The sequence below is a fragment of the Micrasema longulum genome, unplaced genomic scaffold (genome assembly GCF_059751315.1).
Source record: "Micrasema longulum isolate JH-2025_06_02 unplaced genomic scaffold, ASM5975131v1 h1tg000191l, whole genome shotgun sequence".
Taxonomy (NCBI): domain Eukaryota; kingdom Metazoa; phylum Arthropoda; class Insecta; order Trichoptera; family Brachycentridae; genus Micrasema; species Micrasema longulum.
This window is the reverse complement of record NW_028277396.1, coordinates 509,891-530,119: the sequence shown is the minus strand read 5'-3', so window position 1 is coordinate 530,119 and position 20,229 is coordinate 509,891. Positions and strand designations below refer to the sequence as shown.

Here is a 20,229-nt window from a genome sequence, read left to right as displayed (position 1 = left end):
GGAAGAAATACAAAAATAGAACATAATCAAAATGTTGACATAGCATTGCATAAAAGTTGCATAAAATGGGTGAAAAATTCTTGGAATCGTCGTGCGTCGTTGTGAAAGTTATTATAATAAATCGTAAAATATTACAATCATAGTGAACTTTCATCATCCAGTGCCCAAAATAAACGAACATCCTCATAGCGTCAAAGGTAGGTCCATTTCCGTGCTCCTTTCCTTCGCTCAAATATTCCAACAAAATTGAGCGCCAAAGTAAAACTATAAATGTGATACGTCATTCAAAAGTAAATTTTCTGTTCCACAAAATGTTGTTTGTTTTTAAATTACACGTATTATTTTTTTTGATTACAAGCCTTCAAAATGGATAGTAACCATTTTCGATACCTCCTTTTGCTCGCGTTCAATCGAGGGAATAAAGTAGAAAACAAATAAGGAGAATACATTTTATAGTAATTTGTTTTAAAATTATAAGGAGAATTATAGAGGCCGGTATTAAATAAAAACACGTTCCTCTAAAACCGCCATTTATAAAACTTTTACCTTAAGAGTGGGTGTTCACATAAGTTGGGTCCGTTTTTTTCCAAATGACAACAAGAGGACAAATTACAACAAATTAGTAAATAATGTAATATTTTTCATTATTTTCCAACAAATTAGTCAATAATTCTTTTTATTTGTTTACTCCTTTATTCCCTCGGTTGAACGCGAACAAAAGAAGGTATCGAAAATAGCCACTTTCATGTACTTGACATCCCATTTTGAAGGCTTATAATCAAATAAAATAATACGTGAAATGTAAAAGCAACAAATATCGTAGAACATTTGAAGCTCATTTTTTTATTTGGGAAATAACGGACAGAACTTTTTAAAGATTTGATAATTACTCTTTTCACTAAGGTGCAATTATCTCAGTTTCACTTTTCTATGGCTGGTTGCTTTCTGCGTAACTACGTTTAAATGATGTATGATTGTATTTTTTTATTTTTTATTTATCGATTAAAGAAATAAGTTACATAAATCAATAGGATAATCGGGTTGTGGTCCCGTGGCCAGTGTTGAGGACTCACGGATCAGAGGTCCGAGGTTCGAACCCCACTCTACCCCAACTTGATTTTCATTTTCTTATAGTGAGTTATTTACAAGTCGTGGGAAATGATCACCGAAATCGAAATAGTTGGGTAAATTAAAATAACGCTAATATTTCTTTTCAACATTTTTTTTAAGTGGTACAGAAGCTTGTAAGAATAAACGATCAATTGTTTATGTCTATGTCGCCGCCAAATAGTTAAATCATTCACTCAATTGGGGGGCTAGGTTGTTTATTAAATGGCTACGCCGTTCATTTAATGAATTAATATAACTTAACGGTCAACGTGTTGGTTGGATGAAAGCAAGCATTTTAAAAACGGCCGAACCAAAAGCCGCCGAATAGGTTGGGTAAAGTTTGATAATAATAGTAAATAAAAAAATATTATTAATCTTAACCCAACCTAATCTTATCTAACATAACTTTATATAAGCAAATAAATTTATAAAATAAAACAATTATTATTGTTGTATTAAAATCAAAAAGGCTAAGCTACGTTCAGCACTTTCGTTAAATATTGCTTTCTATATTTTGGTTAAGCGTTCGTTAGCCATTTAATTGAATCCCTGTATTTAATGAACAGCCAAGCCACCCAATTGAGTGGCTGATTCAACGATTTTGCGGCGACATCTATATCATTTGATATCATGTGGATTTTGATGATAGTGTTAGACAGGTACATAAAATTGTATTTTTTTAAATAGGAACATTTTATTGCACGGCGGAATTAAATATAACAAAAATATTTTGAGAATAAAATATTAAGAATAATCAAGATTTCAATACGTTATAATTAAACCTATGTAGGTGTGACGTCACGACTGACAAATTAACTCACCAATCACAAACATTAATTTAGTAAAACAATGAGAAAATGTGATACCTCGAATTTAAAAATTTAAGAGTAAGTTTGAAAAAAAAACAACATAATTTCCCTATCCGTACCCAGGGGTGCATAGAGCATTGCATTGCAATTCGAATTGAGCGCAAATGGGTCGTTTTTGTTACACGAAAGGTGATCAATCTTACGTTTCTAGTGCCAGTCCAGGGACAGTGAAATATTGCAGTGTAAAAACACCTTATTTTAAACAAATATTTCACGTCAACCCTGCCAGGAATCAAGCAAGCATGTAGGCGAACGCGCTTACCACTACATTACGAGTTGGACTTATCTTCAGTCAATTTTCGTTTTCAGGATTTTTACCCGAGAGCAGCCGTCTACTCGTCCAGGGGATCACACAGTGTTATTCTGCCCATGTTTATGAACAATCATATTTCTTCAATTGAAATTAATTCGATGCTGGTCTTCTAACGAAAACAAGGGAATAAAAGAATCTGTACTTAAGTCCCTACTCAAAACACTTTTAAGAACTATCTCAAACACTTACGAATAATAAAATAAAATTTTATTGATTGATTTTTTTCATTTCTAGTTTGAAATCAACAAATTTAAAAGGAGATGTGCAGGAATCAACGAGTCCAAGCAGTTCAGAGGAATCCAACTCACCAACGGAGCTGAACTCCTACAAGAGGTTAGCGGACAAACCTCCTCTCATGAAAAGACTGGCGTTGGGCCTGTCAGGAGCTCTCATGCTGCAAGCTGCCCATACTGAAGACAGCACACCGCTTGTTCCAGATACGCCAACTAGGTAAACAAAGAACCTACTAATATTAATGTTGAAATTGAAAAGAGCAAGTTGGAGCAAACTGCGGCCTGTTTCGCATTTTTGTAGGGCCAGCAAGAAAAGTATATTTTCCCACCTTTTAAACTTTATTAAAAAAAAAATTAACAGTCTAGAATTTATCAACTTACAAACACAGATCTATATAGCGAGTGATCACAATCAGGGAAGTAATTGAGACTAGGTAAAAAGATACATCACAGTGACATAAAGTGGTAGTGTTATTATATAGATTGTATACCCTTTTGTTGGGAATAAAAATAATGAACAATGAATTGACTCCGCTAACTTTTATCTCCCGCTTACTACATAACACCACATAACACCTGAAATTAAAAAAACCTTGAAAGATGTAAACTAGTTTCATTCTACTTATTGAATTGTTAGTCATTAGAGAATTGCTAATTTTTTTATGTTGAAATTCCTTTTTATCATAAATTCTGTCATAAAATATAACATTATGTACAAATAGTATTTTACTTGCGGCCTGCTGTTCATTTTAAATTCCTAATACGGCCCTCCGTTCAAAAAGTTTACCTAGGCCTGCCTTAACCTTTTATAGTGCACCAAGAACAAAGTGGCACATAAATATGCCACCAGAATTGGGATGTTTATTTTGAAATATGTTGTGTTAATAATGAGTCCTATGCCACAAAAGTATCGTAATAAATATGTACTAGTACATCAGTCTTCCATTCTGCTTTTTTAAATGCAATCTTAAAAAAGAACATGACGAAAATTAACACAAAATGTGTGTCCAATAAAGGGTTAAAGTAAACTCTAAGGTTTAAACATAAGAAAAATGCCAAATATTGTAAGTTTTAGAATTTATTATTTATTAGTATTCATCATGAGCTTGTCAGTCCTGGGTGGCCCTTGGCTGCATCTAGAAGTCTCCTCCACTCATGACGGTCTGCTGCCCTTCCTTTCCAGTTCCCCACTTGCAATGTTGCCACATCTGCATTAAAGCAGTCCATCCATCGCATTTTGAGCCTTCTTGCTCTTTGTCGTCATTGTGGTAGAGATAGAGTTATGCAGAAGACTATGGGGTTGAGGTTGTCCATTTTAATAATACACACCCACCTCGAGGTCCTCAAGCGCCCCACTTCGATGAAGCTGATCACATCCAGTTCTCCGTAGATGTCATATAGCTCCCTATTGTAGCAACGATGCCAACCAATAGTTGTTTTCTTTCACAGGGCCATAAACAACTTTCAGGATCCTTACAGTTATTAGTGTTACATATGTTTATTATATTAAAAGATCACAGCTACTGATGATACTTATCACCGTAGATGAGAGGAGTGCTCTCATTAACACCTAGTACCAAAGTGTTTATCTTATAATAATTTATCATTAGTGTTACGAATGGAGTGTCTATTAAGCCAGTGAAATATTTGTTTTAAAGGCGGTTCTACAGAATGAATGCAGTGCCCTTTGCACCACTGTGAATGGATGGGAAGTTATGGTGATGATAAAGTTCACCTTAACCTATTTAATTACCTGCATTTTAAAAGTTCTTTCATCTGTTGATTTTTGTGAAGTAACTATTATTATTATTAACTCTTGTCGATGTTTTTCTCACATAATTATGTGATGAATTCATCCCCTTGGATCATTTTTTGTGTTTAAATATGCTATCTCGACTTCGATGATAACATCTTATTCCTGTTTCTCATTATTTTAAGAACTCACAATCCAGTTATTATACTACAAATTATTTTTTTATCTTTTCAGTCCATTGCACAAGGCTATATCACTAAATGGAGGGTATGTGAATGAGGCAATATCGGAACCGGATATCAAGTCGGCCATAAAGGATGTATCTAGAAATAATATTATTTTAACAGAAGAGTCAATGCAGAAGTCATCGATTCAAATGAAACGCATCCATATAGACAATGTAAATTTAAATAATGCATCGCCTTGCATTGATAAAACTGCCTCTTCAAACTTCGAAAATGACCTACTGAAGATAAATAATAATAAAAGAAATAGGTACGTACATCTTCCATTTATTAGGTAATTTGCAAGTTTTTAATTTGTTCATAATAGGCCAAAAGGCCCAATTACACATAAAACTTCTAGGTTTTTCCAGACCTATATTCAGGGTCTATAATCAAGGAGCACGGACTTAATGTTTTTTGATGCTGAGCGGTTGAGTTTTGATAAAAATTGCCTCCTAGATATATAAGAATATAATATATTTGTGAATATTGACCAACTGATTTCTATCTAAACTCAACCGGACAACGTCACAACACACTACGTCCCTTCTGTGCGCATTAAACTATACTTATTATTGAGATATCACTAAAAATAATTTAATCAATCAGTTCTTTACAAGCTCGATATTATTGTGATCTGTGCACATTTGATGTGCCATTTTTTTACTAATTGAAAATCAATGCTTCAATCTATGGTTAATAAATTGTAACAGAGATGGCATACATTTCAGAGAAGGAAATATGGAAGTATCATGAAGAGATTCATAACATAGATAAACATTTGGAACTTTTCAAAAAGTTTGTTTTTGGTATCACAAAATTCATATTAAAAATATCAAAATGGAATTTGAGTCAAATCTAGTCAGAGTAAATTTAGAACAGCAACAATGGATAATGATTTCTCAATAAAACTTTTTTGGGTTTGCCCATTGGGATTATAGTTTTTTTTAACCTCTTTTGTTGATTTAACGGGACAATTTACAGCAATATATTCTAAGGGACGGGGGCTATCGATAAAATTGTTCAAACTTTTGAACAGTGAAGACAAGACAGAATTTACTATGAGTAAATGAGACATCTAGATTTGTTTAGTTGATTTTATTAAATTCACTGAGGACACCTAACTGCAACTTCATTCCTAAAACATGGATGAACGCTGCACTTCTGGTACGTAGTACATAAAAGTTCTCCGATTATAAATTGGTATTATTAAACACTAAGTAGTAAAATGTTTGATTACAAAGTTAATGGTTTAAATAAATTATTTTTAAAACATCATGGAAATTGAACTTGTGACCAAATATTACATTATTGTCCATCAGATAATTGATATTGCAATCTAATACCCGTATGCAGAGACAAAACTTAAGGTGAGGAAAGTACATTCTAATTTCAAATGCAGAGATTAACCCGAAAGTGAAGACAATAGAATGTACTTTCCTCAGCTTAAGGTTTGTCTCTGCATACGGGTATAATTCTTTCAAAACTCACTAAAGCAAAGTAACATCCCGGTGCAAAATGATTATTGACATAAATTTATGTTGTATTTTGTATAGAATATTATGGGTGTTTCTACCTTTATCATTCTTTGAAAGTATTTTACTTTAAAAAGAGGACTCTCATGCAGTCATTATCAATAATTCAAATTCAAATTCAAATTATTTATTCACAAAGTAACATAGCAAATAACAAAGGATTTAAGACGTTAAATTAGAACTTTATATCAAACCAAGAACCCTTGAGCAATGGTTCGACATTATTAAGGTATAATACTCTCTAATGGCAAGAGTATTTGCCTCTTAAACATAGTTTCACTAATGTGAAAGATGTCGATCTCCAAAGTGATAATGTTCAGTTGCTTGACTGCTCTTCCAATCGGCATGAGCAGAGGCAGGTTGGTTCTGGAAACCGGGAGGTAAAACAGTCTGTGCTGACGCTGTCAGAGACAGCCATCAGGAACATACAAATTGATACTCTCTCTCCATATCACCGATGCACTCTCAAACCTCGAGCGAACCAACGAGTTGTACAAAATTCTGAGTGTACGGGGATTCTCAAAAACCCTTCCAGTTTGGGGAACAAAACCCAACATCTTTAGTGCAAGGTCACAATGTTCTCTCGATGTGAGCATGAAAAGTCAATCTGCTTTCATAGCTTACCCTAAGATCCTTAATTGTTGAAACACAGATGAGTTGGTGGCCACCCATTGCGTATCTGTGATATACTGTACTGTGATATAGATATAATGAGTGAAAGATAAAATTATGCATTTTGAAATATTGAAATACATTTGATTGATATAACTCCAATCTAGGATATTGTTTATATCGGACTGAAGGCGCAAACACTCGATTGAGTTTTTTATCTTAAGGAATAATTCCAAGTCATCTGCTAATAAAAAAAATCTAAACGTTTGCAGGATATTAAGAATTCCAAGCTCAAGCAGTTCATCATGTGCAGGAAGTGGATCTCCCCCGTTGTTACCGGCTCGGAGTGACTCCCTCAGTAGCAGGGAGGAGGCTGAACTGCGATTAGCTCCATGGTTTCAAGCTGGGATTCCTAGAGAGGTAATTCTTTAATACCATGTCTTTACAAATTAATAAACTAATTTATAGTAAAAAAAATAGCCGAACAAAATTACAGAATGTATTGAAAATGCCTTAATTAGGTTTTGCTAAAAATCTTTCACTGTCTTTCGGTGTGTAATTTTTCATGACATCAAATTATTTAGCAAACTAAATCAACAAATATGCACCTACAATTTACATTACTACCTACATACATTGTAAATATACATATATGATATTCATATATGTATATTTACAATGTTTACTTGCTTACAAAATAGCAATAAATATAACATTTTAATAAAAACATAAATAATATTAAAAAAGATATATAACATTAGTAATTATTATAAATTTTATTGTGAAATATAAATATTCACCTCTAATGAAACTTTCTTTACCAAAATATATATTTTTTTAATAAATAATTAAATTTTAATTATGTAAAGAAATCAGTATAATTATTGTATCAAACATGCTATAAATGAAAATAGTAGCAACAATATCCATATAAAGCAATCAAGTACTAACCTCAAAAACAATTTAATGAAACTTGACATTGAGGTTGACGTTATTTGGATTGGGTTGTGGTCCCGTGACTAGTGTCATAGACACACAAATCAAATGCTTGAGGTTCACACCCTGTCCTACTACAACTTGTTGAAAATGGTCCCAAAATTAAAATGTTTGGGTAAATCATAAAAACACATTTCTTTTTTTTGATAAAAAAAATCTGTTAGATAAAAATCAATAATTTATAACTATTGTGCATTTTCAGATTGCTCTCGAGGTGTTGGGGAACCAACCAATTGGTGCCTTCATGGTTCGCGAGAGCACAACAAAGTCAGGATGCTTTGCACTATCGCTGCGAGTTCCCAGGGACTTCCAACCCAGTGGAATAGCACATTATCTCATTCTGCATACAAATAAAGGATATAAAATTAAGGTGAGTCTTGAATTAAAAATAAACAAAATTTGGTGTAAGTCTTTGGATTATAATTATTAATATATTCATTTTAAAAACTAAATAGGTACACCTTCCTACCAGCAGTATTTGTGTCCCAAAAATGTAAATAAATAAATTATTTGTGAATTAATAAAATAAAATAATAATGCATGGTAATTACACTTTGTTTTGCCACTTTTTGTTTCCAAGTAGCTATAATATCCAGAGGTATGATCTCAAAGGATTTAAGGTTTTATGTTCTGTGAGTTTTGTAAAAGTTAAAAAATCATGATGAACTAGATAATTACAGTCATGATTTGAAATGACATAATTATGTGTCATTGTGATTTTCATTTATCAACATCTTTATTCCTACTTCCCAATACACTCGAAATGTCTGATAGAAAATGATTTCAATATTCTAATAAAATTTATCTTTATCTACATGTATACTCTGCCAGATCTAAGGGGCGCTAGTACCCTGTGTCACTTACTGGAAAGGAACAGGAATGTACACATTTGTAAATTAATATGAGTATATCATTCTTTCTTCACTTGTAAGCAAGTGCCTGGTTCTTCGTGCTATCTTAACCTATAGTAGGTCCGGCTCCGCTCATATTATATAGTAAAGTGGCAGGGGTCAGTGCTATGCACGCTCCCTGACGTCACTGCCACCTGTGAAGATCTATTATGACAGGTCCCCGTGAATAGTTCTCGCCCTCCAAACCCAGGTCTATAAAGAGCCTGGCTACTGTGTGGAAGGCGAGAGTTTACATTTTGCTAAATCTCCTCCTCCAAACACAGATCCATATAGTATCAGGCTACTAGGCAGGGAGCAAGGTCTTTAACATCCTCAGGTTTAACCAGTGGTCCCTCGAGGAGGAAGCTCCTTTTATGATGCAAAGCATCACACTCACATGTAATGTGTATAGATGTTTCCTCAACTGCGCTGCAGAACCTACATCTCGAAGTTTCAGTAAAGTTCATTCTAGTAAGGTGTTCGTTCAATCTGCAGTGCCCTGTAAGGGCTTTAGTGATAACCCTCACTTAATATTGGCTGAGCTTTATTAGGTTGAAAGCAACAATTTGCAATTACCCTTTTATCAGTTCCTTCGCATGGTGCTGACCAGGTACATTTTGCCAGAGCATTGGACTCTGCTTCCTAGCCCATGACCTAAGCTCATTACGAGGAGCACATTTAGGCAACCCTCAGTAGGGGGTTCAGGACCTATCAGGGGCTGTCTCAGCTCTCAGCCTCGCCAATTCATCAGCAGCCTCGTTACCGTCGATGTTTGTGTCCAGGTACCCAAATTAATGTCACACTTTTACACTCAATTAAGCGCCTATAGGCACCAAGGTCAATTAAGAGTCGATCTCGACAGAGTTCAGTGCTTTTAGAGCAGCTTGACTGTCAGAGAGAATATAAATTCTTTTGTTTTTATATTGTGTGCGCAAATTTTCCTGTGCGTAGGCATAAATAACATAGAGTTCCATTTGGAAAACAGTGGGATAGAGCCCTAGGCTAGTGGAGAACCTTTTCGCGGGCTTGTAAATCTTTCGGGAGCCATCAGCGACACAATGTCTCCTTCCCTGTAGGGTAGGGGGCTGTTAGGCAGCCATTGTTCCCTATCAGGTATGAGCACCATAAAATGCTTTTGGAAGTAGAATTCCATAATCATTACATCCGATGTCATAGCTGACATCGGATTATCGATGAGGTATTGCTGTAAATTCCTCATAGTTCTCATAGAATACAAATAAAAACTATGTACCTGTCTTGTGAAGTAAAGCTGTAAAAGAATACTAGAAACTTTGACAAAAAAAATGATACATATATAATGAGTAAAATTATTGTTTTGTTGCAGGGCTTCACAAAAGAGTTTACTTCACTGACTGCCCTCATTACGCATCATAGTGTAATGCCAGAACTCCTTCCCTGCCCCCTATCGTTGTCTCGTTACAATCCAAGCTTTTCAAAAACAGATTCCAGCAGAGATTTCGAGGATATAGATACTGACCCGGATTACAATACGCTAGCTGACTTCCGAAAAATGATGGCTGATTTGAATGTGTGATCAGTGCACTTTGATAGTATAAATATGTGAATTTATTTATTTAACTTCGCTTCTAGAGCTCAGAAGTAATGCAACGTGACATGAGACAATGTATTGAATTGAATAATTTGAATGTGATTTCACAAATGCTACGACTTATAAATATTGGGCATAATTTGTGGACGCTTTGAATTATTTTTTGTTTTAGATACATAAACCAAAAATTATTATATTGTCTGTAGAAATACAAACAATGTTTATTTACATAAATATGTCTGTTCTCATTAAAAAAATTAACTTAATAGCAAGAATAAATTGTATTGTATTTTGAGTCATAGTAATATAATATTTTAGTAATATTTATGTAACAGATATATTTATTTAATATAATATTATTCACCCAGCACAATATTGAATTTTTAATGAATGTAGAAATTACGTTATGTATCTACGTATTTAAGATAACTTCCTTGAGGAATGTTAACATTTATTTAGAATTTTACAAAAATACACTGTCATCGCCTATTATTAATAATTTTAGATTGTGGTTTTATACTGCACGAGCTTATGTTTTTTCAATCTTATATTTTTATGTTGGTGATATTATGTTGATCATTTTAATTGACAAATGAATATGATTGGAATTACCATTAATATTTTTTAGTGCGGTTAAGCCTTAAAACATTTTAATATTATGTTGAAATAAAATCGCTATATTACTAACTTCAACAGTACATTCATTATATTTCACTTATTAACATCATTAAGAGTAAATTCATCATCACCATCTGACCCGATGGTGCCATAGGACACGGCATTATTTAATAAAATACAGCGGATCTTGATCATCTGGGGTAAAGTGATCAGTGTTACGCTTCAGATGCCCCAGTCCAAAAGCAATGAAATACATATTTCATTCCATCGAGTTGAAAACATAGGATTTTAATTCTATTACAAACAAAGAACTGTATTCTTAATTTGCCTGGGCACCGACCAAACAGTGATTTATTTCCTTACAATTATTCATGTTAAACATTCCATAAAATACAATGTATCGATTTTCACATTGTGTATGATGAAATTTCTTTGGATTTATTGTTTTATAAATATACAATCATTTAATGGTTTGACGTGATGACAGAGAAGTGACCAAGAATAGAGTTTTGGTTTTATTTATCTTATCAAGAAAAATATGTGTTAAAACGAACAGTTGCAAGAATCTTAAAAGGAAACGCTGTATCACTTTTTTGCATTCAAACATATTCCCATATTTTCTCCCTGGATCCATGGCACTAGAGCAGTGATATTTTACACACTACAGATATTTACCATTGGCGTGTTTCTATTATTTTGCATTTTTAAAAAATTGTTTCTTATGGGAGTAAGGACCATCTAAAAATCCAAAAAGGCGCCTTGTTTTATCTGCCATCACAGTATACAAATATTATAAATAATTTTGAAAAATGAAAAAGGTACCGACGCAGAAAATTTCATTATGATATATTTCGTAAAAATAATAACTAAATCGGTTCAGTTTTGGGGTGTGTTTGGGGTGGGGGACAGCAAAATGTCGATTTCAGTTAAGCAAAATTAGTCAGATCTGCAGAGTTGCCTTTTTCGATCAGTATCAGGGAGGCATTTGTGAGAGAGTGACAGAAAAGCTATTTTCAAATATCTATTCTTCAAAATTGTCCGGCATCATATATCCTCCTTAATCTTTTCATCAAATCATAGATAGTTGAATTTGATAATGTGTATTTGTCAAACCAGTGACATATTTAAACTTATTAGTAAGATTTTTATGTGCAAATTAGGATTTGAACCGTATAAAAAAAGTCATTCTTACTATATTTATACAAATATATAATATAACTAAGATACAAGTATTGCTTACTTCATTGCTATTACTGAATTTAATTGGAGCGTTCCATCATTTATTAATAAATCCTAAAATTCAATTCTTTTTTTTTCTCAGATGTAATACATAATATAATTACCAATTATGTAGAAGATATCACTGAGGGCATGTTTTTTCAACATATCGTACATATTTCATTAGGATTTTTCTCCGTTTGTTTATAATTATTCTAATCATGAGACTAAATTTTAAACTGTTAGTGTATTTATAATATTGTAAGTCATCAAGAATCTAATAAAAATATGAACATAATATAACATGCTGCCTATAAACATACAAACATATAGTATTTTAATCTATTTAAAGAACATATGTGATTATGCAGTGTAAAAATTAAGTCATTATAAATATTTAAAACAAAATTTAACATTGTAACATAGTTATTTTTAAATGATTATTTTATTTTATTTGATACCTATCATGTTATTTAGTGAATGTAATTTATGATATTTATATTGAATACTTAATAAATTTCTGACAATTGCTTTTATTTTTTTGTTAAATGGAATATTATGGTTTTTTACATTTTTGGCGCTTAATTCCTTCTACTTTTACTGTGTACTACCATTAAACTATTTCCAAGTATCTTAAAATACATTCTTTGCATTCTCCCCATTTATACAACTTGTTATAGATGGCATTAGATTGTGTCTGCTTTTGAGAAGACCTATATCGAGATTTTGGCTTATTTGATGATAAACCAAGTCATTCTTGGCCGTTCTCAACCTACGTTACCATTCACTTTTGTCATACGTTCTACCATTCTTTCTGCATACACGTGTTCCACACAACCCTACATATTTTTAGAACCCTTAGTATTATCAGTTATTTATGTGAGTGATTTTTATTTGCAGTCCTATTTCATTATTGTAACCCTGTCGTCATACACGGAAGTACGATTCGGTTTGTAATTTATTTGGGCCATCCAATATCAGAATTTCATAACAAATCTTTTTTTATATAGACACAGATATTTACTTTAGATTTGGCGGCCTCCGTGGTGTAGTGGTCAAGTCGCTTAACACACACAAAAGGTTTCGGGTTTGATTCCCGGTGAGAACACAAAAATTAAATGCGTTTTTTTCTCAAGCCTGTGTTTTATATCATGCAACTCACAACTTTAATTGGGCCTCCTTGGTCTGTTGTGGTGCAAAAAAAAAACAAAAAAAAATATTATCACACTTGGTGGTTCAAACTGTTCTACCTAAGTTTTGGAACACCGGTTATAGTTTCATTTTGATCTTGAGCAGAGTAAAAATTTGCATATGGAAGCATACAGAAATGAAAATATGTTCATTTGTAATGTGCACTGGCTCTCAAACTGAAAATAAATTGCCAAAGTTGATGAAACATGTTTGTTAAAAAAAAATAGTTTAGTTTTAGCAAAATATGTTTTAAACTTGTCTTAAATATGATTTAGAACATCTATAATTACCAACACAAGTTAAAGAAAACAAAACAGTATTTGGGAATGCCAGGAATTAACAAATAAACTTGCCACTTTTTAATTTGATAGGTAGCCATGTGAGTAAACAAATCTTAAATTTTGTGTAAAATTTTTCCATGCAATCACTGCGCAAAAAAATGTGTATAATGTGCAAAACAGTATACCAAAAAAAAGAACAATGGTGGATTGGTGAGTACTCTCCAAAGTCAGGGTTTATATCCTGTAGTTTTGACATGAACTGCCAATGAACAGTCAGCGGTGGACGTCCAGGACATCGAGACCCTGATGCCTTGTAGAGTAGGCAAAAGGCACAAAGTTACATCTATAAAGTCCAAAAATTAAAATGTTCCCTAGTGTTTTTTTTCCATTTATTATTATTTAATAAACGTACCTAAAAGATATCACACTTCTGATGAAATAAAGTCATAACTTTAAAAAAAGAATTTCCAGGAGAGCCTAAAAATCAAAGTATTGTTACTTTCAGATTTGTAACTTAAAATTATGTAAGGGGTCTTTTCTTTTTTTGTAAAATTTTCATAAAGCAAACTAGGGGTTTTCATAAAGCAAACTAGAATTATGTATTTTTAAAAATAATCATGAAGATTTTCTTAAATAATTTATTCTGTAAACTTAAACTAAAAATTTGTTTTCTTCCAGTTATGACTCTTTTAAGGTTTTTTTTTAATAAATATTTACAAAAAAGGAATGCAAGAAATTCCAAACAAATATTTATCAAAAATTTCGTTTTATTTACAGACATTTGGGCAATTGAAACAAAAAATAATTATTTGGTATTGAAAATAATTTACATAAGGTAAGTATGATAGGTTTATAAGCGATTTTGTAAAGATGACTGTAATTTTTAATTTTGAGGCATACATACATATTATATATCTTAAACTAATTTTGCTTAATCCTTATCCGGAAAACCTAAAATAGTACTCAATAAAGCCATATACATACATACACTATATTATATTTACATTGATACTTATAAAATTTTCTTTAGCAATTATCCCCTGTATCAGAAGTAATTAGTTAAATATGAAAGATTCAACGATCCCACATTGTCTTTAAATATGCAAATGTAACCAAAACTAATCATAAGTGATGAAAAGGTAGGTAGTTAGAAATAGGAAGAACAAAGTAAAATAATTTACAAAAAGTTTTTTTTTATGCACATGCATAAATAAAAACAGATTTAAGTTAATAAATATTCAAATTTGTACAGGTAATTAAAAAAGATAATGTAATAATTGTTTTTTAATAACTTCGCAGTTATCAAATTATTTTAAGATTGATTATGTGAATCAGATTAGCAGTTTTTTTTATTTTACAAATTGTTTTAATGAGGTTCATACTAAATTTATATTTATGTATGAGTACACATAAAAAAAATATTCTGGGAATGAGTGGATATGTATTTTGAAACTGATTACCAAATTAATTATATGTATATAAATTGCTCTCTTTTAAATATCTACATATATATATACACAATCTAGATAGTTCAAATTTCTTGGGAAACGGAAATCGAACAATTTTCTGTATCCCAATAATCCAAGATTCAATAAGCTGAATCTAGCGGGATCTAGAGCCCCGTCACAAAGTGAAAAGGGACTGGGACACACATATTTGTAAATTAATACATATTAAATCATATTATTCACCCCTCTCTTGTAAGCATGTGTCTGGTTATTTGTCAACTGTTATGTTTGTCAGCTGTCTTTGGCCAATTGAACATATGGCAAGTTCAGCTCTGAAGTGACTGAAGTCAATGTGATGAGTTGACTAAAAATGGCGTGATGTTGAATTGTTTTACACTAAAAACACTAGAAATATAGTTTTTTACCAACAAATTTTATTATTTCCCTCAAATAAATCGACATTAATAAATTTATTTCACTGTATAGTGTACTTTATTTCTATTGACAGAAAAAAAGCATATTCCCACATTAAAGTAAAATCAAACCTATTAAGTAAATTGTTTATGCCCTGAGTTATCATTTATACACTATTTTTATGTTTTTATCCGGATAAGGCTTAGACAGTTTTCATATTATTATTTACAAAAAGAGGCAAATATTATGGACAATACATAATTGGTTCATTGTCATTGTCTGATAAATTTTAAAGCAAATCAATTTCTTTTCTTAGATGACTATTTACATAACACTTAGATAGGTTATCTGATTTAGGAAGAACATCACAACCGATAGTATGTGGAGGGCATACTATGTAATATAACAAATAAAAATATTACTAGACTATCATGGAACAGAGCTGCTGATATGTTTGATGCGGTTTTTCTGGGCGACCAATCAATTGTACTTACTGTGCTGCCAACATCTGTAAAAAGAAACCATTCAAGGTGTAAATAAATTACTTAATTGAAATATTATATTTGAAAATTGTGGTGACGATGGAATTTGCACATAAGGGATGTTATTATTGTAGAGTCAATGCCACAGTCACAAATTTGCATCTTGGCCGGTTATATAAAGAGTACCAGAAACTTAATTTGATACAAAATATATGTACAAGGTACTAAAACTGCTATATGTAAATATGTAAAGTATAAGTAACTAAGATCCTAACATAGTACCTGCTTACAAACCTCTACTGTGACTTGATTAAATTAGTGTAGTTAGTAACCTTTAAATGAGCAGTGATACATGCATAATATTATGGAATTCGAAGGGTGCCCGAGTTAAGAATTTTTCACAATACTGATAATGATAAACTAATTCGATGTTATTAAATTGATAAAAATGCTGTAATCCAATAATTGCTCACATTAACAATATTTTCAAATAGACTGGAGTAACTCGACAATTTGATACAAGTACTTAAAAACAGTTTCTGCTATCATTTGTGTTTGCAATACGGTCTTGAGGAAAAATGACAGTATTTGCTTTGGTGAAAGTTGTAGAGTTAAATTCGATTAAAATAGGGGGTTAGAAATGGATTTTTTTTTGGAAAAAGTAACTTGTTTTTGACAAGAAAACATTGCACTTTAGTATGAGCAAAACCAATAGGAAGACACACGGCCTTTAAAGTGGTTTTCGGGTATGTGGAGGGAGTGCTTTTATTGTACTTTACTGTTACTACTTAAATAATATTATTTCATAAAACTAGTACAATATTAACTGAAAAGAATTTATCTTTAAAATTATGTTTTTGCAGATATTGATTTTGATATTGACCTAACGATATGTAACCAACCACAAAAGTTGACTTAATTTGCTTTTATATAAATAAGCATAAAATCAATTGGTGCATGGTTTGGAATAATTTTGGTGATTTAAAAACAACAAATTGTTACAAAGTTGGATTTTATTATGAATACAAAAAAAAAGATAAACACTTGCCATCTATGAACAAAACTTTAAACTATTTTCTTGTTTAGCAAAGAAACATACCTTTTATCCTTTTCGTTGTTCGAAATGTCGTTAGATTTCTGTAGTCTGGAACCATTGTCGGCTTATTTGCAATGGTATTGTGTTTGCTTTTTACCTTTTTGTTTACTGTAAACAAAATTCAAATTAACAACATGAAAAATGAGCATTATTTATCTTTACAAATGCACACTAATTCTTCAACTTTATTGACTTGTACCTAGTCAAATTGTCACAGGTGAAAAAACGCAATAAAAAATTGTAGTTCTGATGAACCAATGATTGGTTTCCTAATTATAAACTATCTGTGCATAGGGTAAGTATGGGAATCTAAAATAATTATTATAAATTAAGAACCTTACATGATCAATTTTATGCCTTAGGTACGATGGCTCATGTTATTAAAATTAACATGTCTCATTTTTCTTGTAGAGAATCGAACCCAAGACCTAGATTTTGAATGTTCAACGCGCTTCCCACTTGGAAAATTTCCACCAAGGTAGAAATAACTCGTCTTATTAGCTGTTTAATACTTTGTAAGAACATTTTTGAAATTTAAATTATTTTCTATCCAGCAAATAAATATTTTTATAATACAAAATGAGAATTTTGTAAAAAAAACATACCTTTGGCTACAGTTGTTGTAGGCATTGTAGTTGTCGTTGTTGTTGTTGTAGTAGTTGTAGTGACGATGATACCTACAACAATAATAAATAATAGACATTGAGAAATAATAACTTTCAATGGTGATGCTTTCTGATTTTAAAACATCTTAAAATAACATGCAGATTAAGATCTATTTGAATTCAAGTTGAAATTTTACGAATAAGATCTGTTGAAGATCTACTCGTATACTCGTCGCTTTAATTCGTTTTTGTCCAACATACAAAATTTAAAGACATAGATTACACAAACATCACTCAGACAGATTTAAAATTTACACTAAAAATGCATTATGTAACTTGGTAGACATTACAATAATAAATATGTACATCTTCCTTCCCTTCCTTCCCCTCCTTCCCCTCCTTATCCTCTCTTCTAGCATTTTTGTTCTAATCCCGCCCAATTTACAATAACTTACTGTTCTTAAAAAAAAAAAAGAAAATTCTTTGATTATTGAAAAATATTTACGAGTACATGAAAATAACATTTTTATATTTGTAAACTTACATATATTTATTTAATATGTTATATATTTTCTTTACTAACTTTAAATACTTTGTGGAAATCTGTTATTAGTTCTGAGTTTATACTCTATATCTGTTTGTTTACTATAAATATATATATGTAGAACTGTTTTCTCAAATTAAATAAAATAAAATAAATAAATAAATACCTTTTTTAACGAAATTGAATACAGAAGTTCTGAGAAAGCCTTTATTTATAAAATTCAAATGAAAACGGTATTTAAATAAAATTGTTTAAGGGATTTTTTAACGAATTTTTTCATTGTATATGCCTATTTTGTAAAAAACTTTAAAGCTCTAAATCTGAAGATTTTTATTTTGGTATGTTGGATAAAAACAACTGAAGCGACATACTATGTAGCTTAAATTAGGAGTGAAAAAGAGCATTTGCTCTGTAATAAAAAGTAAATACCATAGAATTATAATATACCAGAAGGCGCGTAGAAAAAAGTTTGCAAACATCCCGCCTGCGCGCATGCGTAAAGTGGCCGCAAAATGTTGCCAGACCGCGAACAATTATTATCATAACACAAATATTAGATAATTTTGTGTTATGTTTTACCACAAAAAATATTTTACTGACGACTATAAAAAAACAGGTACTTTTTTTAGGCAAACGTAAAAGAAAACATCAAATAATATTTAAGTAATTTTAATAAATTTATTTAACGAAATATTATACTAAGGTTTATTAAAAGAAAGCCGGGAAAAAAATCGACTTACCTAGCAATACTTGAGTGTTTTATTTCACAATCTGGCAGGAGCGAATTCATAAATAATATTATTTGTGAATTCGCTCCTTACACATAAAATGTGATCCCACCCTATTTCCGCTTAATCTCAGCAGTATTTTGACACTTAAAAACGACACAACACGGCGGAATTGAGTTTAAATCGTCAGTTGCGTACTAAGCGACGTCTACAGAATAACAAATGGCCAAAACCTAAAACTACTCATTTATGAGTAATTTAGTCGGCTTCAGTTTGACGCGCGTACGCGGTTTCTAGACTTTTATGATTCTATGGTAAATTATGTATATATATATTTTAGGACTTTATATGTGTGTATACTAGAAAGTTTATATTTTATTTATCTGTTCTTTATTTTAAATTGTAAATTATTCTTATGCATGAAAATGTAATTGACTAGCTTGAAACGGGATATGTACCCTTGTCAGCAGGGCAAAGTGTACAAACAATTTATGAAATATGTATAAATAAATAAATAGAAATAAATAAACAATCAATGGAAAAAAAATTGTTAGCATCTCCATTCATACATTAGCTATGCATTTATAATAATGCAGTTATTTTTTTGTTATATTAGTATAGAAATACTTACACTATAAAACATTAAAAAAAATATCCATCCTTAGAGCAGGCTGAGCCGTGTTAGATGGAGACTATCCTAGCTAGGGGTGCTATTCTGAACTGCTCTCGCGGCACGAGAAAACAGTTTTTCTCACATATTTTGTATTCAAATACACCGGTTAATACGGCCGCGAGAGCGTTTGGAATACCAGCCCAGAAGATGCTCCGTATTGTTTTTTTTTAATCACTAGTATCATATAGATTCCCTGGTATTTAAATATTTACTTATATTAATGAAATAAATTTATATAATAAAATAAATAAATGAATACGGAGAAAAACTATCATTTTCGTTAAAAATGAGTCGTATGGATTTAGGATCAGCAAGAAAAGATGAACATTTTTATATTTATAATAAAGTTCTTATCTCAGAGCATTATAACTCTGAAGACCAAATGTTTTTTCAAAAATAATATACCTTTAGACAAAATGGTGCAATTTCGTTGATTTTTATACGACGAAATAATAATTTTATTTTTATTTTTTTTATATTTTTTTTAACCATATTTTTTTACAAAAATGAAAGAAAAACTGCAATAAAAAATTCTGAATATTTCCCTAAAATAATATAACAAAAATGAAAGCATATTTATTTTTGTAATAAAACATAATATGTGTAACAAAATATGTACTCGTATGTTTGTTCATAAAGCTTAGACATGCTAAAATCTTCATTTTCGACAAATCGCTAATTTCCTCAGAATTTACTCCGATGAAGTTATGGCCTTTTTTCGTATGATGGCCGTATTGTTTTGGCTTTTTTTAAAACGCATTTATATGATAGTAAATAAAGTAGACATCACCATTGTGAAGAAAAATCAAGTTGATGGTAGATGAAC

At 31.3% G+C, this 20,229-nt stretch overlaps 2 protein-coding genes across 7 annotated transcripts in view; one reads left to right on the top strand and one right to left on the bottom strand.

Moving 5' to 3' along the window:
• The window catches only part of LOC148283830 (EGFR adapter protein-like), a 478,123-nt gene extending 465,651 nt beyond the window's left edge, over window positions 1–12,472 (top strand). For all 6 annotated transcript variants that reach the window (XM_088243131.1, XM_088243132.1, XM_088243134.1 and 3 more), the window contains 5 exons: window positions 2,527–2,742; window positions 4,513–4,773; window positions 6,922–7,069; window positions 7,848–8,015; window positions 9,881–12,472. In XM_088243131.1, the coding sequence (XP_088099257.1) occupies window positions 2,527–2,742; window positions 4,513–4,773; window positions 6,922–7,069; window positions 7,848–8,015; window positions 9,881–10,090 (1,003 nt within the window). In that variant the 3' untranslated portion in view covers window positions 10,091–12,472. The remainder of the gene's footprint in view (window positions 1–2,526; window positions 2,743–4,512; window positions 4,774–6,921; window positions 7,070–7,847; window positions 8,016–9,880) is intronic.
• Window positions 12,473–15,278: 2,806 nt separating this feature from the next.
• The window catches only part of LOC148283828 (lachesin-like), a 275,848-nt gene continuing 270,897 nt past the window's right edge, over window positions 15,279–20,229 (bottom strand). Inside the window, exons 8-10 of the mRNA XM_088243137.1 lie at window positions 17,459–17,530; window positions 16,857–16,961; window positions 15,279–15,783 (exon numbers count right to left, since the gene is read on the bottom strand). Coding sequence (XP_088099263.1) covers window positions 15,641–15,783; window positions 16,857–16,961; window positions 17,459–17,530 — 320 coding nt within the window. The 3' untranslated portion in view covers window positions 15,279–15,640. The remainder of the gene's footprint in view (window positions 15,784–16,856; window positions 16,962–17,458; window positions 17,531–20,229) is intronic.